This window comes from Hippocampus zosterae, chromosome 17 (genome assembly GCF_025434085.1).
Source record: "Hippocampus zosterae strain Florida chromosome 17, ASM2543408v3, whole genome shotgun sequence".
Classification (NCBI taxonomy): domain Eukaryota; kingdom Metazoa; phylum Chordata; class Actinopteri; order Syngnathiformes; family Syngnathidae; genus Hippocampus; species Hippocampus zosterae.
Window position 1 is genome coordinate 11,495,334 of NC_067467.1, and position 27,340 is coordinate 11,522,673.

The following is a 27,340-nucleotide window of genomic DNA, read 5'->3' on the forward strand; positions in this document are numbered from 1 at the left end:
GCACGAACAAGTCAAGTGACAGTATGTAACTAGACTGTTACATTGGCTTCTCATCAAAAGCTAACATAACTGTTTATAGCACCACTCAGAGCTGCCTTTTGTGTAACAGCACTAACAGATTAGCTCAAATGCATGAAACCAGTCGCTAAAGATTCAAACCAAAGTCCTCATTCCCAAAAAGCTACTTGATGAGGCCAGTGACAATGAAGGTTTTTTTTTAAAATAAGAAAATACAAGTACAATTGCTAACAGCTCTGACCTTCTCTTAATGTGAACCGTTTAGGCAATAATATGCAACCATCATGACTTTATATGCTGGAAAATGTGGCCAAAATTAGGTGTGCCGTATTTTCCGCACTATAAGGGGCACCTAAAAGCATTCAATTTTCTCAATAGCCAACAGTGTGCCTTCTAATCAGATGCGTCTTATATATTGATCAATATTGTGATTTATTGCATGTAGTATTTTAAATGTTTGGTAAAGCGCTATATTACAGAGGCAGCAGTTGTGAAAGCTCGATAGAAATAGAGCTGTATTGTATTGCATTCCCTTAGTGTAGCTCCATCTGGTGGATGCATAAAGAAACTGCAGCCACTATTGTAGCTTCTGTGCTATGCGTCTTACAATGCGGTCCGCTCTATATATGAAAACTGTTTTAAAATAGGCCATTCATATAATGTATAAGCCTTATAATCCGAACCACCTTATAGTGTGGAAAATACGGTAATTAATTGTGCTAACGCCTCATGTGATGATGACATCACGGTTGCAGAAGAGATTAAACTTGGAACCATTTTCCTTTTGCATGAAAACATTTGGTAGTACTCCAAACTTTGTGGGTACCACTGTATTCTCAACAGCACTGTAGTGTAGTGGTTAGCATGTCTGGGGTTCGGAAACTCAGAAAACTTGTACTTTAGGTTCTTTTCTAATACACATGTCCACGGATCGTACATTTAATGTCCTCAAATTTTAGACATTTTATGCTTATGATTTTATTTTTATGTTACCATTTACAATGTGTTGTAAAAGTTGTGTTGTAATGAGATTTTGTGGCCTCTCCATTTTATAGTATTTCACCCATCACGGGTGGATCTAAAACGTTGGTTCACTGTGTGTAAAACGGTCGATGGATGGATTCTTTTCTTATTCCCCCATTTTCTCTCCCTCATCACATTTCTTTCCTCTCGGTACGCCGTGCCCCTCATCTTCGCAAGTCATCTCCATCCATCACCTTCTCCCACTCTCTCCTCTTACGCGCTCCATCCATCTGCGAGTCGCCGCTCGGAGCCCTGATAGTAGATGGGTAATAGGAATGGGGCAGAACAAATTGGTACAAGTTTCTCCTCCTCTCTCTACCGTGTCCTTGCCTCCTTGCAAGGTGTTGGCTCCACAGGTCGGCCAAGTCGAGGAAAGAAAGTGCTACTTTTATGTGCTTATGGGCCACAACATTAGGTATAAATAAACCTGATTGGTTGAATAAGGAGTTCTTTTTTTCTACAGTCTGTATATGCAGCATGTATGAAGTTTCACATAAAAAAAAAAAAATTCCAATGGCTATAATAGTAGCCAGCTAGCAATTTGTCTTCTGACAAATGTTGCCGTTTTGAATACCACGTCTTTTTTTCTTTGAAACCTAACACCCCTTTGCTCTCCTTTGCTTCACATTTTGTCACGTCCAGCCTGCGACATGAACGTGCACAAGCAATGCGTGGTCAACGTGCCAAGCCTGTGCGGGACAGACCACACAGAGCGCCGGGGTCGCCTCTTCCTCAAGATTGAGGTCAGCAGCGACAGGCTACATGTCACAGGTCAGTCTTAATGCCCGCCACAGCCCAGTTTGGCTGCTTTAGTGTGTGTGTGTGTGTGTGTGTGTGTGTGTGTGTGTGTGTGAGAGCATGTGCACGCGTGTGCGGATGACATGTGGAAGCGGCTCCGCTGCTCTGACTGAGATGCTGTGAAAGATTTGAGAGCTGTTCACGCTAATCTCCATGCTCATTCATGTTCATAAAGTGGAGGCTGTTTGATTTATTTGGATGTGTGTAATTGTGCAATTTTGACTCTGGGACACAGATGGTGCATTTTGGGTGCGCATGCGCTGCCCCGACCTAGATATTCCACTTCACGTGGCCGTGACAAGCAAAATAACTGCTAGCTGTGTTCTCAAAATATGAGTTGCTCCACCTATTATCCGCTTTCAATAAGTGCTTTGAAGGGGACATATTATGGAAAATTGACATTGAAATGAAATGCAATGGCATCTAGTTGAAAAATTCAACTCACTTTATTTTCTCCATTGAATTGAACCGAAATGCCATCAATTCATTCCAGTGCCCCCCCCCCCAAAAAAACACCAACCCCATTTTCCCCCCCTCAGTTTCCGTGGTTACCATGCTCATAAACATAAGGAAAGTGGCGACAATGCAACTCCCAAATCAAAGGGACTCATTAAATTGCACTTAACGTTGAGCAATGAACACAAGACGATGGTCAATGATAGGGGAGGATGCCCTTGACGGCCATCCAGAAAAAGGATCTGTCCTTTAATAGTCAAGCAAATTGTTTTCTATATGTACAGTGTGTTTGTGTGTGTGTGTCTGTGTGTGTCTGTGTGCGCGTGATGTACTGATGTAATTGTTTGATTGTCAACACAAAAAAAGCTCAATCTAAATGTAATTGCTTGTAAAAACATCAACAGTATGTCAGCATCTTACCAAGTGCTACGCATATTTGTTTGTTGGTAGAGCGACACTTCCAAATTAGCCTGTCACTCAAAAGCAGCACCTGGATTGGAGAACGGTGCAGCATAATAACCCTCAGGGAGGTGAAGTAAAGTGACAGCTGGGTCACCAATATAACCTCTTCCTCCCTCGTGTGTGTGTGCCTGTCTCTCTCTCTCACACAAACACACACACCGGAGTGATTGCTGCGGTGCTGAGCGATTCTCAAACAGTAAAAACGCACACAGCAGAAAATGAGCGAGCCAATTCGTGATTGACTCGTGGATTTTTGTAAAAAAAAAATGTTGCCGCTGCAAATGGAGTTTTGTACAATCACAGTTGTCTTACAAGTGGTCATGCGTGTATCATATCCAAAGTTGATTGACACTGTTATGTGTTACGTTAATCAGCTATGGTAGATTGCACGTCATGCATGTCATCAACGAGTGCAAACTGTATAAGCAGATGGGGCAGAACAGAAGCAGATATCAATCGCTCTAAATCATTTCATCAATGACTGTGGCACTTGGTCAGATTTTGGATTGACCATCCTTGATTTAGTAACTGAAATAACAAATCACAGAAACTATAACTAAGGGATGGCAAAAGTCCAAAAGACCCCGTCTAAAGAACGGAATTTTGTACCATCTGTCTACACGTGTTGCAGCACGGGTTGCGTTTAAAAATCCATTGCTAACACTGCCACACAGATGCTAATCGTTAGCCCTCATATCGATGGAGTTTCCACATTATATTTTAGCATTCACATAGCAGTGGCTATGTAGTTGCTTTAAATGCACAACATGTAATTCATGTTGTTCTATGTTTAGTTGGACAGTCAACTTTGAGTGGGAGTGGCAATAAACAGCTTGACGCCTCTCTTTGAAAAATATATACAAAATCAGCCAACACATTCGCATCCTCAACTGGAGGGAGAAAACAAAAGAAAACCACTCTTCAAACACATATTAGGTCTGAAAAGAGAACTGGAGGCAGTGGAAGTGCGTGTTCCTTTTTTCCTGTGTTGGGTGTGTGTTCAGGCTCAGTGCTCTAATGACCGCAGTGTGTGAGCAGTGCGGCCGGAGCTTCTTGTTTTGTTTTTTTGTCTGGCTCCCGCAGACAAGTGGTGGGTTTCTATATAGTTCACCGCGCCATTCAGCGTGAACTTGATGAAATCTTTCTAGTCAACAAAATCGACAAATCTCTCAGGCTCTCACTACACAAGCGAGTTCCTCTTCATCATCCCCGACACTCCATCTTCTCCTTGTTGTAATACTGTATTGACTTTGCCTCTCTGTATTCCAGGTTCCATTCAAACCCTAACATAACTCTCAAGATGCATGTATCAAGGCACAACTCCGACTCAGTAATCAATGATGTGAGCTCTTTGTCGCCCCTATATTTGAATTCCTAGTATCTCGACATTTTGGATGAATCTAAGACGTTTTCTCTTCGGGCATGATTCAAGGTCCATAAATGAAGAGAATGGGGCATTTGGACAGAGCCTTGTGACACACCAGTCCTTGTAGAAAGTTTTCCCAAAAGCTGTTCTTGCTCTAAGCTCAAAAATTTTCTTCCTTTAGGTCAGGGGTGTCAAACTCATCTTTGTTGCGGGCCAAATTGCGCACGCATACACACACACATCTTTTTGTCCCATCTCCTTGCAGAGTTGACGTAAATAAACTGAGGGCATCTGAAGATGTTTTATTTTGAAGTGTCAAGAAAAGGCCTGTACGCCTGTACATACACACACGCTCACCTATAGTACACCCACTTTGAAAGGACATCTGAAGTTCAGGCACACGATACTGTTAACTCAGGTTGAGCCTTCCTATGGCTGACATGCTCGCCTCAGGTTTAAAGCACAGCCGCGGAAGAATGCCCCAACGCCATCAGGCTTTTCAAGTCAAATACTGAAGTAGCAAGTTGGACAAAATTATAGAAACCATCATAAGTGTCCAAAAATGCAGACGGGTCAATTTTGCACGGATTGCTCCAAGTGTGTTGTGCGACGCCAAGCTAGCTGGAACAAGCTTTGCTCTGAAAAACCAATCAGAGGATGAAAATTCTTGGTCACCCAAGGCCAGTGAGGACAAATGTGAATCTTATTTGTTCATTAACCCGTTTATGCACCCTGTAACCTGACAAGATGATAAACTGTCCACTGTAGTAACAGCTGACCCTGAAAGGGTTAAATGTGACCATTTCTTTAAATTGAAGTTACTTGGGCCCACAGTACTGATTTTGAAGCGCTGGGGCATATTAGATTAGCAATGGCAACACACGAATAAAATACGATCGGACAACAAATCGAAAAAACAAAACAAAACAAACAAACAAAAAAACATTTGAGACACAGTACCGGTACATTGACTGTAAGCAGTGCAGCCAAGATGAATTCTACAAAATGAATGGAATGGACATTCAGAAATAAATGACTACAATTTGCATGGGTGAAATATTTGAATTTAGGTTGTAAACGTCAGTCAATTTTACAAACTAAAGTTGACAATCTGATCAATGACCACAAGTACGCTGAGTCGAAGACCGCAGAATGCGTCCGACTCTTGTGTCTGTGTGCAACATGACGTGCTGGCTTGGATCTCTGGCAGCACACAGAAGGGATGCATCCACAGCTCAAATTTTGGCCTTGTAGTGCAGCCCTCCCAGATTATCAGACATTCTTAACTCGCACATGGCATTGTTATGCAACAACACATTAGAATTTCAAAGCCCTTTCGTGAGAGGATGCTGGCGGCCCGCTGCCGCACCGCACGCAGCCGCCCAAACCGGGGATCACATTTGCTCGCTTTTATTTTTCATGTCAAGCAACTATTGAGCTTGGACATGCAATGCGGTTCCACAGATTTGAATTTATTTTTAAGTGTTTCCACATTTACACTTTAGGATCGAAATCTAAATATATATTTACAATCAAGTATAGCCTTGCAAAATTTCATATCATTTAAAAATTATGTATTGGTCATACGTCAGAAACCCAAATATTTTACCGCTGCGCAAAAGTACCATTCACACACAAAGGCACGTTCACATAATATTTTAGCGTTAACCCTTTCCTGGACAGCGGCCACTACAATGGACCGCTTATCATGTTATCAGGTTACAGGGTGCATGAAAGGGTTAAAGTGCACGCAAGAGGTTTCTGCTTATCGGGAAGTTTTGATGTCCACGCGTATTGTCTTTTTACGAGCAAACAAGTCCTAAAAAGCGCACGGATGCAAGAAGGCATATGCACACTTATTCGTGTTGGCAAGTAGCTCACAGGGAGCAGGCTTTGGGGAGGATACACGCGGCAAGCAGCTCTCGTTGTAGCTAAGCAACAACAGACAGTCGAGATGAGCCTTGATCACACTTTTATTGTGTGCGTGTTGCTTGTTATCAACATTTACAGTACAAGTTGCTTGCCCGTGGAACGCTGTCTGAGCACTTATTCCATATTCTTCATATCGAGTTTAAAGGTGCTAAGCATGATGTTTGTCTTCATTGGTAAGACAACATACAGGATAAATAAAGGAAAAGATAAATACATTCGAACATTCAACCCCCAAAATGTGTCTTGCTGTTCCACAATACTAAATCTTCTCTCTGTTGTTGTGCGTGTTAAGGGACCAAAAGAGAGGCGATATATTTTCGAATTGGATCGTGTCTGTCGTAGTCAACATTGGCCTACCAAAGCATAACAAGTCCATACCTCTTAGGATGGATGTTAAGGATATTGACAAAATGGTCAAGATGAGCATTTCTTTAATATTCAGCTTAAGGGTCATACAGTGAAACTCCTCTACAACGAAATCATGTTTGCAGCAAGGAATTTTTCACAACAGGGTACTTTTCACTCGAGCAAATTTTATCTCCGATGAAAACACACACACACACAACGTATATGTGTACTCTTTATTCCAATAGTGCATATAGCCAGAGTAGAAAGAAAAAGAACGGGAAAGAAATTGCAAAATTTACGATCAGCATTCACTTTCACTTACATCAATTTCTTGCATAATGTCTTTAACTTTGCTTCCTCCATCTTTCATTTTGATCACTTTTGCCCTGTCTTCAAGCGTCAGAGCTCTTCTTTTCTTAACTCATGCAAAGGTCCGTTTTGTAGCCATTTTATCAATGCAATTTTCGTTCTGTGTCTGAAACGGACAATAACAAATACTTCCTGGACTACTGAGCATGTGTAAACCAGTGTGGTGGTTGCTGTTGCCGTTTCTGAACAAAGCAGTAGAGGTCGCTGTGGCATGCTGAGGTCGGGTTACACTTTTGCGGAAGGCTTGACCCCAAGTCTTGACATTTTGTTTATTTATTCTTCGTGTTCCGCTTTTTTCTTCCATACATCGCTTATTTGGTTAGCACGAGCGTGGCACGGTGGGTGGCCCAGTGGTTAGCGCGTTGACCTCACACATGCAGAGGTCGTGGGTTTGATCCCGGCTCCAGCCTCCCTGTGTGGAATTTGCATGTTCTAATTTGCATGTTCTCCCCGGGCCTGCGTGGGTTTTCTCCGGGTACTCCGTTTTCCTCTCACATTCCAAAAGCACGCATGGCAGGCTGATTGAAAACTCAAAATTGTCCCTGTGAGCGTGGGTGGTTGTTCGTCTGTGTGTGTCCTGTGATTGGCTGGCAACCAGTTCAGGGTGTCCCCCGCCTACTGCCCGAGGATGGCTGGGATGGGCTCCAGCAACCCCCACGACCCTTGTGAGGATAAAGCGGATCAGAAAAGGGATGGATGGATATATTATTTATTCCTGGCTCCTTGTGACCAGCGATTTCAGTTCATTTTCAAGTACTTTGTCTTTAATAAACACTTTTGTAATCGCACTTTGTCTGAGCCTGCATATTTGAATCCTAAAACCTTCGGTTCTGTGTGAACTTGACACGAGCAAGACCCAGTTGTTGTCATGTGCCGCCGAATTGTCTTACCATTGAGGACAAAAAAATGTACTCGTACCTGAATCTTAAGCTGGACGTGAATGCTGGAGCATAAATGCTCCAACGGCACTCGATACTTACATGCTTTTGGTTTTCCTGCACTCCTCATTTATATGCATTTGTTTGCTTGATTTTGTCAGCGTAAAGTTGCTTTGGCGTTGCCATGGAACCGAGTGATGCTTGTAAAGCACAAGGGGAGGAGCGTCGACATAATAATGTGGGCTGCTGAGCTTTTTCATGTCCGCCTCACAGTTCAATTGCTTGTGTGTCTCATTACATTCGTCGTCGTATTCCCCCCACCCCCTCCCACACACACATTTTGCGCATAAGAGCGTGCCTGTGTGACTTGCGTGTGTCGAAGGAGTGATGCAATGAGAGGACGGGGCCATTCAATGCTATCAAGTAGGATTTGAAGTCAATTATGAGGTTGAGTCACACCATTGGGAAAAAGGTAAACATTTGTGACGTTGGCAGGTTTTTTTCCATACAGCGTGACTACACTGCTCTCTAGTGGTGGTAAGTGACTTTGCATGGGAAATTGACCAATCAAATTGGCACTTAATTCCCTCTCAGAAATGAATGTTAGGTTTCTGAAAATCTTTTATTTATTTATTAACATGTTGTTAATGACATGCATCATCTTTGTGCATCCTCATGAAAGATTCCATTTGTTGATGCTTTTGTCATAACTCAAAAGAGGAGAGTGTGTCTGGCCATTTACTGTAGATATTGTCGCCATGGTGAAAGTGTCAAGCTCTCGCCCCCAACCAATCGCACATGTATACACACACACACACACACCTTTTCCATCCCATTGCTGTTGCTATGTAACAGCCCTCTTCGTGCTCCCATTTGTCAGTCCTCGCACAGGTAAATGTCACATTTTTTGGCTCCGGGTGTCTCAGGATCAAAACTGGCGGTGTCGTATGTGCTCCGTATACACTCTTCCTGTATTTTTGGGCGCTAAAACAACAGCAAGTGTGGTAAGCAGGCTCCCTCTATTGGTACACAAAAGAATCGCTGCTTAAGTACAGTTCAGCTGTATTTAACTTCAAAGTTGATTTTCTTTCTCTTTTTTTTTTTACAAAATGCATTTGGATTACATTATAAGATAAGAAAACCTTTATTTGTCTCACAAAGAAGAAAATCCCAATTCACAGCAGCAAAATTATAAAAGAGAGGAGTAGAAGCACAAAATGTGTATAAATAAACATACAGTAAATTGTAAAACATAGCTATATGCATATTAAAAATGAGTGAGTGGGGCCGAGTCCAGTCTTGGCTTAGTATTTTCTATTACCATTATTTTGACTGCAAAAACTTTTATAACTATTTGATTGGCTCCTACTACGACCAGAGACTCAGTTGTCCAACAACAAATTGTCTGAGCATCCGGAAAATTCCGGGCAGAATCGGACCATACAAACATAGACTAAGGAAAGTTGATCAAACAAAAATATCCCCTTGCCCCCAAGTACAAATAATGACTCTGGACAACATGCCAGAAATAATCCAAAGAAAATAAAAAGGCTTGCACAAGGCAAGGAATGAAAAACAGGAACAAAAATAACTTGGAACAAAAGTTCAAGAAAGACCAAACTGCATGGACAACAAACCGTGGATACACTTAAACTCACCAAGTAGGACTTACTTGAATAACGAAGAAGCAAAGGCAAGAGCCAAAAAAAACGGAGAAAACGTAGATCGAGGCAAGAGTCAAAAATGGAAGGAGAGTAATAAGAGAGTCGAGACAAAACGCACACGAACAATGACGAGTTCGGCAAAATTATCCATGAGGTCCTTAAATAGTCCCAATAATTGTGATGCCAGACAGATGATAGCCGGAAAACTCTGCTGCCACCTGCTGGACACAGACACATCATGACACAAACGCTGCAACTACTGCCATGAGAGCTCCTTCATCTCCTCCTTCTGCTACTATCCAGCTGCTGCTACAACCACCACATCTAGTACTATGACAGCTTTGACTATTAGCTACTTCTGTTGCAAATACTACCGTTTCTACCACCATGATCAACCAACTAGTGCTTCCCATTGTCCAATTGCTTGCTAGTTCATACTTATGTTAGTTAAGGGGTCATCGTTTTTAATAGAAGCCTCTACTTTACGAATGGCAAAAGGAGATATGGATTCCGTTTGAACGCAGCGTTATTGAAAGGAGGGGAAAAAAGACACCACAGCACGATCGAGAACACTCTTGGCAACTAAAATCACTTCCTGCTTTTTGTTACTTCAACAGCCAATCAGAATCTATCAACATAAAAACATGTCTAATTATTAAACAACAGAATTAAATTTAGGTCATCTCAACATAAAATATGATCCTCAAATATAAATAATAATATGACATGAGCTTAGGCTAACTACCATGACTACCCTTTCTCCTTCTACTCCTATTAACGACTGCTGCTCCTACTACCAGCACCACCGCCAGTGTTTTTTTCTTCTATGACTCCTCCTACAGTAGGGATGGCCAACCCGCGGCTCGCGAGCCGCATGCTGCTCTTTGGCTGGTTCAATGCGGCTCCTGGCCTTTCACACGACAAGAGTTGAAAACACCTCGGCAGTGGCAATGCCATTCAAACAACGGCGCCAAATACACAGAACGTACTACGTCAGCCGATCATTAATCCCGTTACGTGATTGATATAGAGGGCAACCAATCAGATGATTGAATCATCACTCATGCGCAAACAGCGGCGCTAAGCTAGTCAGCGAATTACCTCTGATGTCAAGGCAGGGGTGCCCAATACATCGATCGCAATCGACTGGGAGCCAGCGGATTGGTCCCAAGTCGACCCCAAGGGGTGGGAGGAGGAAATGGGGTGCGGGGGGTTGTGTGTTTGGGTCTTTAGCTTTCGTTAGGCCGTTTTGGCTGTTGCACATCGTGGCGTGCGTCCGTATGTGCGTGAGTGCATGGTTGGGCACCCGCGTGCATACGTATGCGTGTGTTCGTGCACACAAAAAAATGGCTCTTTGTCCCTTACTGGTTGGCCACCCCTGCCCTACAGCTTCTGCTAAATACTTTGACTGCAATTCCCCTTCGTATCAAATGCGAGTGAGTCACTGGGCATGATTATCTTTGTAAAACGACTTGACTTTGAGCCATCCCTTGTAAATGGATCTCATTAGCTTAGCTGATGTTTATCCAAAACGCATAGTTCTCACAGGGTAACTTGTGAAGACCCGCTGAAGCTCTGCCATCCGTTTTACAAATGGAACTTTTTTCCTCCCCTATCGCCTCTTTCCTCCATGCTGCAGTGGGCGAAGCGAGGAACCTGATCCCTATGGATCCAAATGGTTTATCGGACCCCTATGTTAAACTCAAGCTCATCCCCGACCCGAAGAACGAAACCAAACAGAAGACCAGGACAATCCGTTCATCCCTGAACCCGTGCTGGAACGAATCCTTCACCTTGTGAGTCATGCGCCCATCCACTTTTTTTTTTTTGTCCCAATATGGATACAAATGTCACATTTTAAAGAGTTTGTCCGATCCCTGCTGTCCACATTGTCACATTAACCCTTTCATGCAGACTGTCACCTGCTAACATGATAAACTGTCCACTGTAGTAACCACTGTCCCTGAAAGGGTTTTAAAAAATAAAATAAAATCTCCTCTGTGTGTTTGTGCTCAGTAAGTTGAAAGTATCGGACAAGGACCGCCGTCTGTCCATCGAGGTGTGGGACTGGGACAGGACCACGAGGAATGACTTCATGGGCTCCATGTCGTTCGGAGTGTCCGAGCTGATGAAAGCACACACGTGTGGATGGTCAGTTGGGGCATGTTTCAGCACACTTCAAATTGATCAGACTCAAAATAAAACATTTCAGGCAGTAACACTGCATTTCGAGAACAGTCCTTCCTTTTGGAGGCTCTCGGATGTGTCATTCAAGTCGACTGGTACACCGATCACATTAAATAAGACGTTTGGTTGTTGCTGTGATTTGAACTCATTTGTTTGACTTTAGAAGCATGTTTTGGGGGGTTTTCACAGAATTATAGCTGCTCTCCTTGTATGAAAATCAAAATATATCAATGTTATTTTTTTTAAATCTGGAAATGTGTGTCTGTTTCTCAAAGGTACAAGCTGCTCAACCAAGAGGAGGGCGAGTACTACAATGTCCCCATCCCGGAGGTGGATGACGTGGATTTGGAGCTCCGACAAAAGTTTGAGGTGAGGCCAGCCAGACAGAACATTATTTGCAAACGGCGCAAATACATACGAAATGTTCTCTTTTCTCTACTTCAATTCAGAAATTGAAATGTTTCACTGTGAATTATGTCATTGTTTTATTTTTTTACAATTCGGAAAAAACGCAAATTCACAATTTATAATTCATCAGAAATTCAAACGTTAGATAAGAAGAAATTAGATACACTTACAAACTAATAAGAAGAGCTGCATGAACAGTTAAAAATATTGTCAACAAGGCAGTGCAGTTGAACAGTAAATGCCACTCCATCGTAGGTTACATTGCAGACCGCCCACCCCGTCAATAAGTCATATCCACCTTATAGAAATACCCTTTAAATACACTCTAGGCATGTTTTTAGAACATTTATGGCACATTGAATTTTGTAAGGTCTTTCACACACTTAAACACAAAATATATGAAGAGCGAGCAAGAGTAATAGATAGCACAGAAATATTGACAGTAAACAAATCTATATACAGGTATATGCCCAAAGATTTTTATGTTCAAATGAACCACTTATTTCTTTCTGTAGGCGTAAAAAGCAGGATTAAAGACAAAACTGAGAAAAGGTTGAACAAGACCCAATCCGTGTTTTCACTCTTTAAATTTGCAGTGTGCTGTACTGCCATCCAGTGTAATTACATTTAAAGCAGAACAAAATTGAGTTGTGGACGGAACACAAAAAATAATACATCTGTAAACTAGCGGGACTGCGAACCAAGAACCGGCCGCTTTACACTTTAAATTGGGGGGGGGGCGGGGGGGGAATAAACTCTGAATATAAATCAGCAATATTATCTTTAAAAAACAAAATTTTCATCTGGATCAAATTTTTTGTGGCCGTCTGATTGAAAACGTTGCTCATCTACAGTATATCATCCGCAAGTAATATAGAGGCACAAGCATCTCGACACTGTTATTAAACTTCATCTTCATGTTTGCGTAGCGGCGGTTTAATTCCGAAGGGATATATGAGCCGAACTCTACACACAGCCTCTTATTGTCTCCCCCCGCCCATCTCCTTTCATAATCCGGCCTGCCTTTTGCCCCCCCCCCCCCTTCAAAAGCTCGCACCTTTACTTGATGCAGCCCGGTTACCGTGGAAACTAGCAAGAGATGCTGAAACCCAGTCAAAATTTACAGCATTCATTTCCAGCCGTGCTTTTGACTCTCTGTCAATGTGATCATTCAGATCAGAGCTTCACACACTATACTGTAATTCAACTTGCCCCCCCACACACACACACACAAATAAACCCAACCCTGAACGTCAGTAACTAACCAGTGAGTTTCTTCTCTTCCCCCGTAGGCCTGCCAGTTAAATATCCACTATCTCAAGGTAGCCGCTCTGCTTGCTCCTCCTCCTGTGTTTCTCTATTTCTTACACTGCCGACGTACTCTGGACTGTTTGTGTTTGTGCGTCCACAAGTGAATACGATTCACAACTACGACCTACCTAGCCAATAATACTGACTGTACTCGACTATGTGTGTGTGTGTGCCCATGGCGGTCTCTGAACTCCTATCGGCAGTTCTCTTGTCTCTGTGAGCATGAATTACAAACCGTGCGGGAGGACACACCGCAAGCGACCAAGAACAATAACAAGCACTACACATTTTGATCGATCCAGGCAAAAAGCAGGACTCCGCATTCTCCAAGGTCATTCATTCATTCATTCATCTTCCGAACCGCTTGATCCTCACTAGGGTCGCGGGGGGTGCTGGAGCCTATCCCAGCTGTCTTCGGGCAGTAGGCGGAGGACACCATGAGCCATATCTGAAATTTGAAGCAGCATTGTCTCTTTGCTTAGCTGCAATAAGAGCGCCAATAAACGGGAAAAAAAAGGACAGTATCTGTAATTTTTAGTTTCGACTTTTTTAATGAAGCTTAAATTATCATATTTTATCAGGTAATTACACTGGTCAACAGCAAATTTTAATTAGAGATGGCTTAACTTGTCCCTGAAAAATATTTTTGATACCGATTTCAAAAATGTCTTTACTTTTTAAAAAGCACAACGATTTTTGACATACATTTTCTTTTATAGTTTTAAAAAAATCTTTTTGCTTTTGACCTTAAAAGCATGCACAATGCAGATTTTCTAATTTACAGGTATGACGTTTGAGAAAAAAAAATCCACCTGTTGCTGTACATAGCACTTAATTCATAATTATTACTCACTTGTCATCATGGTATTGAAAACTTGCCATGCAAAACAGTACAGAAGCAGTGTAAAAATATACTCTATATAGGAAGGTTTCCTCGCATAACTAACTAAAAACAATGTAAAAACTGGTTGACCAGTGTTATTGTCTCCCATTGCCACTGTCAACCACGGATGATTTGATATTGGTGGCACTAAGTGTATTTCATTTCAATCCTTAAAATAATACAGAATTAACTACATCTAGTAATAAATAATGTTTATATTTATTGGAATGGTATTTGTACTCAACACCAAGGGAAGTAAGATAGTTAGTCTGTCACTGTCAAGAGACCTGGGGCAAAATATCAATATTGACATAAAAATCTAATTAATAACTGGACCTGGGAAAAAGATAAAAATCAAGTTGGTTTTTTACATTGCGAAGATTTCGTTCAATAGTACTGTGTTGAACTTGAGCTGCACATCTTTCACTTTTTTTTTCCTTCTGAATCCTCCCCCCCCCCCCCCCCCCCCCCCCCCCAAAAAAAAAATCTACTTGCCTGTGTACTACTAACTCACGTCATCTTGCTGCGCTGGACACTCACTCACTTGAATAAAGACCCATGGCGTGCATGCTCGATCTGTCCACACGGGGGCAGTGTCATACACGTAAAGACACGGTGTGTAGTACTGTACAAGGTTGCCGTAGCTCTGAGCGTGTGTACGAGCAGTTTTCTGTGCGTTCGGGTGCTTGTTGACGTTGTCAATCACAATTAAACACAGTGACACTGTAACATGTATTTAAGACCGCCTGCCACCAATATAATTTGCTTTGTACTCGTGTATTGGTGCCGAGGCACTTCAACTCCCAAGCGACCCAATTAATGAGCTTTCGTGATGCGACCCCTCGCTCAGATTATTTATTTATTTAGTAATTTTTGGCTTGAATTGCAGGCAGAAATTTAATTGCTTAATTTTAAACAAAACCTTTTTCCCCCATCTGAATCAAACCACATTTGATTTGTTTAATGCCATATATGTGCTAACAAAACTAGCATGGATGTTTTGGTAGTTGTAACTCTTATGGCAACCACAAGATAAGCAGCAACAAGACAGACAATATAACAATACTCACAGGCATACATTATTTCTCCTTGGCATAGAACGACTAATCTTACTGCAATGTACAGAGTCTCATGATGTGAAAATCTCGTTGGTCAAATATACTGTACATGTATTGTACTGCTCCCCCGTTGTCCAGGGTGCACACATTGGAAATTGTTTTCTTACTCTACATGAATTCGCATTCAGTTGATTATTTTAAGTGTTTAGAGTTGCAAGTGTGGTCAAAGCACAAATGAAATTCCCACAGAAAGTCAAGCCACCGCCGTATATGCTTTGAACCTCCTCACATTAGGGGTCTAATTGCCAACATGAGAGATTGTTGGTCTGGCAACAGCTGCTTGTCTTTTATTTTGATGTTAGCGCCGGGTGAGGCGCTGCCTGCGAGCTGGCAGGGTCTTAGTTGTCTTGCTTTGTCGTCGTTCAAAGAACCACTGAGCCGGTCATTAGAGTGGCACACGGCCTTGGTGTCAGCAAGGGAAAATTGTCATCTCATTGCCACAGAGGAAATTAGCACATCATTTACAATATATATGTACACACACAGATATATTTCTTATTAAATGGACAAGTATTGAGAATTCCACTTCACTGTTTGTTTTTATTGACTCTTGGGATGTTTCGATCAGAGTATGCCATCAATATTTGTCAACGATGGGCTAAAAAGAGCCCTTTGGCACCCTTGTCATCAAGAGTCAGATAATACATTTCACTCGACTTGATAATAGGAATGTGGATTTTTTTGTTTTTGTTACCAATGTTTCATGCCTAGTTAGTTTTCACCCACGATGTGGAATAAAATCTGAATATTACAACCCCCCCCCCCCCCCCGAAAGCTGTAATTTTATTAGAATGGACAGTAGTTGCAGTATTATGGGAGGGAAAGTCAAAAAGGTATGACAATAACCGTTATGAAGTTAGAACACAATGGGGTAAGGGGGGATCGGGGGGGTTTGAAGTCTGTGTCTTTGATATTATCATACGAAAACGACAGTTTTGTCTAGTAAAGAATTTCTTACAATTGAACGCCCATCTTGCCTAACCCTGAGAATTCAGTCGGATTTCATTCTGGCAATCTGTTATTTTGTTTGCATAGCATCTGTTGCGCGTGTTTGTCTTGGCCGTTTACTTTTTGTGCGCCGGCCGCACGTCATTGAAAATGCGGATTGTTCAAACGCTGGATGACGAAAGGTGCGCCGTCCGCGTTTGTGCTTTTTGACCGCCGCAGAAAGCCAAGCTGGGCCACGGAAAGAAAGTCATCACGCCTTCGGACCACCGGCGCTTCAGCCTCCCTTTGGGCAACGCCGAGCGTTTGCGTCTGAGCGACTTCAACTTCCTGGCCCTGCTGGGGAAAGGCAGCTTCGGCAAAGTGATGCTGGCCGAGATGAAGTCCACAGAGGAGCTGTACGCTATCAAGATCCTGAAGAAGGATGTGGTCATCCAGGACGACGACGTGGAATGCACCATGGTGGAGAAGAGGGTGCTGGCGCAGAGGGACAAACCGCCATTCCTCACGCAGCTCCACTCCTGCTTCCAGACCGTGGTGGGTGAAAACTTGCCCGCCTCTAAGTACCAAGTGACCAGGGGTTTTATTACCGTTCGAGCAGGATCTTTGTTTCTCTTTTGTTGTCGTTTTATTTTATTTTATTTTTTTGGCCAGACATCTGGTTTGGAAGTGGATGGTCAGACAATATGCGGCCCCTGACAGCGGTAAAGTTGCCCATCCAAGTTCTTGAACAACTGAAGTACAGAATGTAGCAATAACAAATTATTTGGGGAGGGGGGGAGAACAAACAAACAAACAAGCCGCATTGTTTTGCCAACAAAACAAACAATGCAATATTCACAACCATGAGTCAGCATTAAAATATGTCATCTTACAACAATGAAGTGGTATTTTTCCAAAATAAAGCCAAATTACCATGATATTAAAATCTAAGTTTTGTGATGGCAAAAAGTAATTTTAACAGGGGTGAATTACAAAAAAAATACTTTTTTTTCGTAATATTGCAGTATTCATCTGGAAAAAGTCTTGGGAAAAAAATGGGCCTGTATTATTGCAAAAATACATATTTGGTTCTTGAATAAAATACGACTAGACTTCGAGCGTTAACTGACTGTGCGGATGTGCCTTTTGTTCGGAGAAAACATTTTTAAAACTGTTCAAGCAAGGATGTCAGATTTACGGTTATTGTGATACGTCACAATCACGTGAACTCTTTTTAGAGACCTATAGCTCAGGTAGGGAGGAGCAATATTGCTATTAAAGGCTATTATTACATTTGTCTTATTTTATTTTATCTAATGTGTGTTTTAAAAGATATACACATTTTTAAAACAAGCTTTCGTAGGTCAAAATTAAATAAATGAAAAATGAAAATAACCTGATGTACAAGAAAAAAAAAAGAAAATCGAAATGTTTTTAAATCAGGGTCAATAATACATTGGGACACGTGAAGCCGTGTCTGATTCAAATTTCCTGCCAAGTGGTCGCATTGAAAGAACTCGAGAGATTCATTCATCTGCTTTGTGTTTAGGATCGCCTCTACTTTGTGATGGAGTACATCAACGGGGGAGACCTCATGTATCATATCCAGCGAATGGGCAAGTTCAAGGAGCCGCAGGCCGTGTACGTTTTTTTTTCCTCCTCATGATGTAATACAGGCGGCCAAATGGTCCAGTGGTTAGCACATCGACCTCACAGTGCAGTGGATCAATTCCATCTCCGGCCTTCCGGTGTGGAGTTTGCATGTTCTCCCCTGGCCTTTGCGGGTTTTCTCAGGGTACTTCGGTTTCCTCCCACATTCCAAAAATATGCATGGCAGGCTGATTGAACACTGGAAATTCTCCCTACGTTTGTCTGAGTGTGAGTGTGGATGGTTGTTCGTCTCTGTGTCCCCTGCAATTGGCTGGCAACCGGTTCAGGGTGTCCCCCGCCTACTGCGCGAAGACAGCTGGGATGGGCTCCAGCACCCCCCCCCCCCCCGTGAGGATCGGAAAATGAATGATGCAATACAATTTGAGTCATGACTTTATTATTCATTCTTTGATTCCCCTCCGCCCCAACAGTTTTTATGCAGCCGAGATCGCCGTTGGGCTATTTTTCTTACACCGGAAAGGAATTATCTACAGGTGGGTGACACTTGACACATATGCAAACTCATCTGGAAACAGATAAACAGTTTACATCGACTAAGCAACTTCAATATTCAGCTGTGATACTCGATTGTGTTTCTGTACCGTATGAACGGCATTGTGCATCTTTTAAATGAAGCCCTTTGTTGGACTTTTACTACAGACACCCATGATACCACTTCCGGTCCTCAGATGATGGTATGGCTCGGAGAGAAACCGGTGCACTGGTCACTGATAGGTGACTGTTGTCACCTTTTGTGTGATGTGGAAGAACACTGGCATGGTTTTTGGCCGCACACCTTGCAATGAGTCCTTTTGCTTCTCTGACCATCCCAAGCAGACTCCTTTTCGCTATTCGAAAGTTGATCTTGTCGCAGTGTGTTTTCTCCTTCAGTGGGTGACGTTGCTTATCAGAGTACGCTGTCGATACTTGCAGGTGACATTCTTTGCCGTTGAACTTCAAATATCTTGATTTCGCTTTTCAAAATAAGATTGTATTCCATCATCTGGAGTCTTTGGGAGGGTTTCCAAACTTGAGGTTGACTGCTAGCTTGGGAGCAGTGGCAGCCATTTCAGCATCGAGCTCAAATCTTTCTCGTCTGCGCCCGGATGTTTGGCGCTGGCACGAGCTTTAAATGCAGCTTTCTTAATTAAATGTTTGACTCAATGTTGGTTCGGCTGACATTGATTTGGACTTGGCTATTGGCATAATTTTCATTTTCACCAAGTTTAGCAACGTTGCCATTCATTAACATATTTGATCAACTCTATTGTGCACAATTAATTTTGCTTTGAACCGTATGTCGTGTTTTTCTCTCTCTGCAGAGTTTGACAACGTTCCTTTCCTTCATTGCATAGGTTTTTTTTTTTTTGGTTAAAATAACAGCGTGCAGCTATTGCCCGACGTCCTGCATTAACTGTAGACTTTTGTAACGGTTACAAATTCCCTTTTGCGTTGTTGGACGTTTCGTGGCGGATTGCGTTTGCGTCCAATTATTGTATATCGAAACGAATACCTTCACTACCTTCATTTTCCCCTTCAACCCGTAACCAAACACACCGTCTGACTTTTCAAAAAATAATTGGCCAGTAAATTATCTTAAAAGTGGCCTACCTTTCATCCAAAGTTACGTGTCGCCCATCCCGACGATGGAGTTGAGTCTGGAGAGCAAAGCCGCTCGCTTGTGCACTCCACGCGATGTCCAAAACGAAAACCAATCCATCGCTGTCCACTCCAAAACGAAACGTTAAACAGTTCCTTGATGAACGACTGGCATGACATAAATATAGAGTCTTTCCAATAAGATATTTATCATTGAGGGGCTTTATTAATTATTTGTTTTAAGTTTAGAACTCTTCGGACGGGAGGCGTCATTTCACCCTAAAAAGTCCCACGGTGCTGTACGTCTTTAAACTGTTTAGTTTTCCAAAAATCAATTCCATGTCCGCTCATTTCCGAATCAAAACACAAACGAAAAAAACAACAAAATCTAACTTGTCTTTCCCGTTCCCACACCTGCCACTAATTACTTGGAGCGTCCCCTTTGGGGGGTTAAGGGAGAGGAGGGTTCACCAAAGAAGCCGAGCCCAAAGAGAAAAACCAAGAAATTCCCCCAAAAATTCGAAACGAAATTTACACAACCCTTCATAATTATTGGCTAATATTCTTTAGCTTCGAATAAATTCTGTTTTTATCAAAAGAAAAAAGAAAATCCCAAATCCAACAATTGTATTTATTCGTTGGGAAAAAAATCCACGTTAGACTCATTTAACGGCAGCCATTTTTGACAATTTTTTGGAGGCCAGAATAAACAGAAAATTGAGTTCTCGAGTTATTTGAGCATGGAACCGACCAAAAGAAAGCTTGAACCCTCTTCTCTCATCAGAAAAAAGTACATTTCTACATTTTTACCATTCCTCTCAAACAACAGTTTTATGAAAATATTTGTTTTAGAGAGAAAAAAAGCATTTTGTGAAAGGATGCTTTTCAAGCAGAACTTTCACTTTACTGGGGTTTTTTTTTTCATTTGTCAAACATCAAATGTCAAATATCTCAAATATGTAAACAATGGTTTCCTACTAGATAACAACACAACACAAAAAAGGTCACTTTGATTGCAAAATAAATGTTTATTGCAAGATTAACAATACACTTGTTCTAAGCTAAAACTTCATGCATCAGTCATGCATAAAGTTTTCCTGAACGTTGAACTTTGTCTGTGAGTGTGTGTTTGTGTGTCTACGTGTGTGCGCGCGTGTTCGTCAAGGGGGACAATGGGATCCGTCCTCTTTTTTGAATTGAAAAAGCTCTGTTGTAGCGTTAGCTAGCAATATTTTGCCATGTTCTCAACACCACACTGTTTTCGTACGCCACCTCACGCCGTAGGATCACCGTACCACACCCAAGCTCTGATCAAAGCCGCTCCCGCCATCTTCTGGTAATTTATATCAATACTGACCGAGAAGGTGCGCTAAACCCTTGATTCATATTTTTTCATTAAAAAAAAAACACCACCCGTAACGTTTTGATGCTAAATGAAAGGGTTTTTGGAAAAGTACTATATTTTCACAACCATCCAGCGCACTGTGTTAAAAGGCGTAGTGTCAGTTATGCGTGCCAATCATTAAAGAGGGCACAGACAAGCGTACACTGGTAAGAAGGATTTTAACAAAAGTTACCGGTACCCAATTTATGTCAAACAACTTTGATATCCAGAAGAGCCAAATATGAAGTCTAGTGGCTCTGATGAAAGACGTGGAGATAAGAAAAGCGAAGCACAGAGTGAGGTTTGTCATTGGCCCTCAAGACGAGTGCTGCTTGCGTTGCAGGGACCTGAAACTGGACAACGTCATGCTGGACTCGGAGGGCCACATCAAAATCGCCGACTTTGGCATGTGCAAGGAGAACATGTATGAAGGCATGTACACGCGCACCTTCTGCGGCACGCCCGACTACATCGCACCAGAGGTGAGGCGCTCATGGTGAGGAAACGCTCACCGACGACTTTCTTCACTTTAGTGCAGCGGTGCCTTGAGATCGCAAATTATCTTTGAAATGAGTGGAAAGAAAAGCAAAATGTTCTGAATATATTTTAAAGAACAAAAATATCACTCTAAAGCATCATACAGCTAGCATACAGTAAGTAAGTTTTTTTTTTTGCTCCAATTCAATAGACATAGTGCTGCTCCTTCTGGTGTGCACGTCTTGGCCTCCTGGAGGCAGTATAATGCACAGATAGTCATGAATTCCACGGCTGCGATTGCTCAATATGCAGTAGGCGAGGGTGACACTGCTGGCCCTTCCCACCCTCCACAGAAAAAAAATCCATCTCGTGCCAGTCCCAGGCCATAATTAAAAAAAAAAGAAACAAAACAACAAAAAACGAATTCAGTCAGCCACTATGTGAGGAATTACCATTTAAGGTGTTGTAACTTATTGATTTCATTATGCCTTTGCAGACAATGACTTGTGCGTGTCCTGAATGACATCATAGCCATATAGTCTCTTTTTGTCTTTTTTTTTTTTGTGTGTGGGAGGGGGGATAGCCACACGCAATCGTAAATTGAAAGGAGGGAGAAAGCGTCTTTGTCTTTGTAGTTAATGGGGAGGCTAATTTGGTGGGCTTGGATGACGTGATTTTTTTTTCTTTTTCTTGTTTCACTCAATGTACCCTCTTTCTTGTGTTATCTTCTTGTCTCTGTCAGATTATAGCCTACCAGCCGTACGGAAAGTCAGTGGACTGGTGGGCATATGGTGTTCTGCTGTATGAGATGCTGGCAGGACAGGTAAAGAAGTGCAGTTGATGGGCACCGGAGAATGCAACTCGCTAGAATGGAATGCTGAAAGATGATTAGAGGATGACGCTCATGATTACGAAGCGGTCCCGTTACAGCACAGGTGTCAAAGTCAAGGCCCAGGGGCCTGATCTGGCCCACCACACCATTTTATGTGGCCCACGAATGCAAATCAAGCACGTCAAGTTCCATGATGCTTGCTAAAATCTGAACCAAAATTTGTGTCATATGTAATCCACAATAACAGTCATTATTCTTCTGACTTTTGACTCTTCTGACTAGTGATTCATCCATTTGTTGTCCGCTGTGTATGTAATATGTGGAGGCGATTTAACATTTATATAGTTTCCCAAAATTCATAACGACCCTCCAAGGGAAACCCTAATTACAATGTGGCCCGCAACAAAAATGAGTTTGACACCCTTATTTATAGTATCTCTCTACATACCTCTACATACATTCCTCTAAGGCACATCATGTCAGTGTTCATCCTTTTATGCACCAACAATCATAACATGATAAACTGTCCACTGTAGTGACCGCTGTACCTGAAAGGGTTAATGCCCTCTTCGTCCAGTGTATACCTCCGAACAGTAACGTTAGCATCAATGCTAGAGCAAACGCAATTTGAGGAGTCTTTCTAGCCAATAACACCCAAAAAAAAAGTGACTTTCTTTTCAGGTACACATTTCAGAGCAGTGGTTCTTAACCTGGGTTTGATCGAACCGCACCCAACTCATGTCAACATGTCAATTAGTTATGACACGCCCGCTTGGCCATCGCTGGCTGCAGATGATCACATGACATTGCTTGTCTAATCAGTGCTGCAGGAAATTTAGTTTGCCAAGTAGTCATCGTGTGACTGTCGTGCTAGTACGTCGTACAATTAAGAAAAAAAAGTATACTTATCGCTTGAAATTTCATTGACTTTTTTCCTGTTTTCAATCAATGTGTTTTTTTAATCTCTCAAATTAGTAAATTGGTTTTGTTTTTAATCGCCTCGCATTTCAATGACTTGATGTCGTACCGCTCTTTCCATTTGTTCCTCCGCAGCCGCCATTTGACGGGGAGGACGAGGATGAGCTCTTCCAGTCCATCATGGAGCACAATGTGTCCTACCCAAAGTCCATGTCCAAAGAAGCCGTGTCCATCTGCAAAGGCGTACGTGCACTGGCATATCACAATGCACCTCTTACAATGCATCGCGCTTCACCTCAGCAATATTGCAGTGTATTTTTCACTACACCCGCTATATTGAGGATTTTTTGCTTTTTTTAAACCTTTTATTACAGAATTTAGAGTTGCCTGCCTTAAGTGTAGTATAAATACAGCTCATGTGAAGTGTGAAAAACAAGATGTCCCATTTTTGCATGGCAGCTGATGACCAAACATCCTTCGAAGCGCCTCGGGTGCGGGCCCGAGGGGGAGCGGGACCTCCGGGAGCAGGCCTTCTTCCGACGCATTGATTGGGAACGACTGGCCAACAGAGAGATACAACCACCGTTCAAGCCCAAAGTGGTAGGGAGTGCACAATTCTGACATTGTTTTGCCCAAAATCAGCCATCATAATGGGTTTTTTTTTCCAATTTGGGGGGAAAAAAAAATCTCGTTGCTTCAATTTAGTGGACGCATTAACTATAAGACTGAAACATTGTATAATAAATCTGATGTTGTTTATTCTTGTTCAGATTCATTTATTGCTCGTCCTTGTTCAAAATACAAAGGATGAGGACCTTGAACAAATCATTGCATATGAAACTACCATATTGGCCTGAATATAAGACGGTGTTTTTTGCATTGAAATAAGACTGAAAAGGTGAGGGTCGTCTTATATTCGGGGTCTAGACATTATACCCATTCACGACGCGAGATGGCGCCAGATATCATTAAAGTGAATGCTGAACTTGACTCCCCAGGCCAAAGTGCACCCCTGCCACAAAGAATAAAAATAAAAATAGCGGTAGCACGAAGAAGAACAATAAAAAATAGCGGTAAGAAGGAAAAGAGAACAAAATAATCAAAGAGATCGTCCAGGTTAACCGGCAGCTGAAGTTTGTAATTTACATTTCAAAAACCAGAAGCCGTTCATTTACGAATGTGATTACACTTTAGTTTACATATTTAAATGTTCAGATATTAAGATGTGAATGAGGCAAAATAACACAAAATGTACTGTAATTATTTTCTCCATGAAAATTAATTTGGTGTTCAAAAAGTCTTTTTTCAAACTTGAGTCTCGAAAAAGAGGGGGTCGTCTTCTCATCAGGGCCGTCTTATATTTGGGCCAATACAGTTCATTTGCAAAAACAAAACGCAATTCCATTCCTTAGTGTGTAGACTTTGTATCCACTGCAACTTGTATAACATCTATTTTTGTACAGCAGTCTACGTGTTATTTTTTCATTCGTTGATTAAGGTGGAAATATGACACGAAATTTGCAAAAGATTGTTCATCAAGTTCCACGTGAAAAGTTATGCTGACTCCTTTCCACCGCATGCATAATTGCTAAGTTGTGGATTCGGCCTATGAATGTTGTGAATTTCACCACCCAACCCTTGTGGAGGAGCAGCAAGTTGTTCAAAAAGTTGTGAAGCCTTCAACATTTAGTCGCAATTGACGCTCATGCCAGAAAGCGCCACTGCAGTTTGGCAATTTCAAACGTTGAGCTGTAAGGATTGAACTTTTCGAGACCCGTGCACTTGCATCATTCGTTTACAGTGTTCGGCATTGAAAGTAACCCTGCGTGTTTTTTATTTTAGTGCGGCAAGGGAGCAGAAAACTTTGACAAGTTCTTCACGCGCACGCAGCCCATGCTGACCCCGCCGGACCAGATGATGATCGCCAACATCGACCAGAGCGAGTTTGCCGGCTTCTCCTACGTCAATCCGCAGTTCACCCATCCGTCGCTGCACAGCGTGGTATGAGCCAACGCCGCCTCGGACCGGCCGGCTCCCCCCACAAAAAAAAACAAACAAACATACCCACAACCGTTTCACGTAATCCTTTGTCCGCAAAGTTCAGACATCTTGGTATTACTTCTGTATACTGTGCGCAGATGGGACTGAGGAGCACACTTGGGGTTAGGAGGGGGGCGTGTGCTGCATCAACCACCGCTTCCCTAATCTGCACACTCACTCCTTATGCTTCCCCCCAACCCCACCCTCCTTTGTCCTGCAATGAGCTGCAATGCACGACAAGAACAGCTAATATATATTTGCTGGATTTCAAAAACAAAAGGCACGAAAATGTGCACACCAGTGCCAAAGTACGAGCGGTTGAATATTATAACCAGTCGCAGTTGGTGTTAATTGAGTCGATCCTAACCCCCTGCTCCCTCCAGAGCAGACTTCTGATTTTTGGTTCTTTTGTAGACGACGCCACGTGAAGGTGACAGGCGACAGTGTTAGCCAGTTTAGTTTCAAGAAGCTATTTCCATATGCACAAAGCTGTTCCGTGCTTATGTTTCCGACTGTGCGAGCATTAGGAATCCCGTACTACTCCGTGTCAAGTTGAGCTCTCAAAAAAATGTTTGATTCCACCAAGGGTTTGTCATGTTTGTCGCAAGTCCGCCTTCCCCGTTTCTTGTAAATATCTTCCCGCGTAAAAAGAGGTTTTATACTAAAAACTGAATGTGTTTTTTCGAAGATTTCTATGTTCCGATGAACCCCTCCCTCTGACCCCACCTTTCCCTTGCCGTCCCCAAGGTGAAATTTGGCTTTGCGGTAATGTTGAAACTCTTTACGCCCTGTAGTAGTGCTTCTCAAGATTTTTGCACAAAATACCATCTAAAAAATAAGTACCAACGATCCTGGCCGATGTTAAAATACAGTAGCGTTGTCGGCCTAAAGAGTCCCAGAAAGTATATTAATTACAGTGGTGCCTTGAGATACGAGTTTTACGTCGCATTATTTTTTTTCACTTTGATTTAAGAGCACAGACTTGAGATATGAATGCTTTAAGGTGGCAGTGAATTGCTCAACAAGAATTAGTAATTTGGAAGACTGAACAATTATTCAAAAATGGCCCCCCTAAGTTTCGTGTCAAACTAAACGTAAAGCAAAGGAAATTACACATGATGTATTTAAAATAACCACATTACATTGTCTTTAAGTCTGTTAGCTAAATGCTAACACATGATATGAAATGCCATAGGTACACTAACATATAACATCGATGTGGTGATGATAGACCGCTTTGAGGAACAGATTTTTTTAAGCACAAACAGTGCAGCAACACATATAGACAGACAATATTCATAGGCTTGTATTTTCGATTGGATGCAAAAAAAAAAAACCCCAACTCCAGTGATTCCTTGCTATTTCATGGTTCGTTTATCGCCGCTTCAGTGCATCGCGGATTTTTTCAAACATACTGTATTCATATTTTATTTTTTATTTTTTTAGTCCGCAAAAGGTCCGCGAGAAGCAGCGAAAGTTAGCAAAATGACAGCCAGTCACATAGAGCAACATATACAGTACTACGTGTATATTTTTACTGTATTTTGTTATTCATAAACTAACCTAACTTATACATGTTTAAATCTATTAGTATACAGCATTAAGTCATGCTAATTACTTCAAAATTTACTTCTACATGCATGCATACCATTAAATTTGGCCTGATAAATATTATGTACATGTATCTATATGGAGAGGGGAAGGCGGGGGGGGTCGCCACTTCGCAGATTTTCGTTTCGTTTGGTCCCCATTAACTGCGATAAACGAGGGATTACTGTACTTTCACACAAATGGAGCGACAACACACGTAGACAGACAATATTCACAGGATCGTATTTTTGATCGTCTGCAAAAACAAAAAACAACTAATAATTGGTTTCCAAATTATGGAGTTTCTTTTGAGTTGTGAGCATGGTCACAGGGCGAATTGCACTTGTATCTCAAGGCACATCAAAAGTCCTGTTAAAAACTAACAGCTCTGAACTGTACTTTGGCAGTGGTTCTTTGGCATCCACATAGCGTCAATTTAAGAATCACTTGCTCCGTGTTGTGTTTTGGCGAAAAGCATGGAGGACTTCTTTCGGGTGTGTGCATGCGTGTGAGGAGAGACGTGTTCTAAGCATGAACGAGAACCTCTGCATGATTCACAGTAATCCCTCCAACACGGAGGGAGCATGCCGTTGTCCCTTTTCTGTCCGGATGGTGTGCTTTCATTGTTTGCTCCGTCTCGCTGTCAGGTAACCAAACTTTGATAGAATTGCTTCTGTTGGCTTTTTGCTGCCAAAATTGAGT

General features: G+C 42.1%; 1 protein-coding gene across 3 annotated transcripts in view; it reads left to right on the top strand.

Moving 5' to 3' along the window:
* The window catches only part of prkcab (protein kinase C, alpha, b), an 84,834-nt gene extending 58,099 nt beyond the window's left edge, over nt 1–26,735 (top strand). For 2 of the 3 annotated variants that reach the window (XM_052049524.1, XM_052049526.1), the window contains exons 5-17: nt 1,684–1,812; nt 10,954–11,110; nt 11,331–11,465; nt 11,777–11,870; nt 13,202–13,231; nt 16,389–16,703; nt 17,698–17,789; nt 18,230–18,292; nt 21,125–21,263; nt 22,001–22,081; nt 23,144–23,251; nt 23,468–23,608; nt 24,851–26,735. In XM_052049524.1, coding sequence (XP_051905484.1) covers nt 1,684–1,812; nt 10,954–11,110; nt 11,331–11,465; nt 11,777–11,870; nt 13,202–13,231; nt 16,389–16,703; nt 17,698–17,789; nt 18,230–18,292; nt 21,125–21,263; nt 22,001–22,081; nt 23,144–23,251; nt 23,468–23,608; nt 24,851–25,015 — 1,649 coding nt within the window. In that variant the 3' untranslated portion in view covers nt 25,016–26,735. The remainder of the gene's footprint in view (nt 1–1,683; nt 1,813–10,953; nt 11,111–11,330; nt 11,466–11,776; nt 11,871–13,201; nt 13,232–16,388; nt 16,704–17,697; nt 17,790–18,229; nt 18,293–21,124; nt 21,264–22,000; nt 22,082–23,143; nt 23,252–23,467; nt 23,609–24,850) is intronic. The other variant, XM_052049525.1, reaches the window with a different exon arrangement.
* Nucleotides 26,736–27,340: the final 605 nt, after the last annotated feature.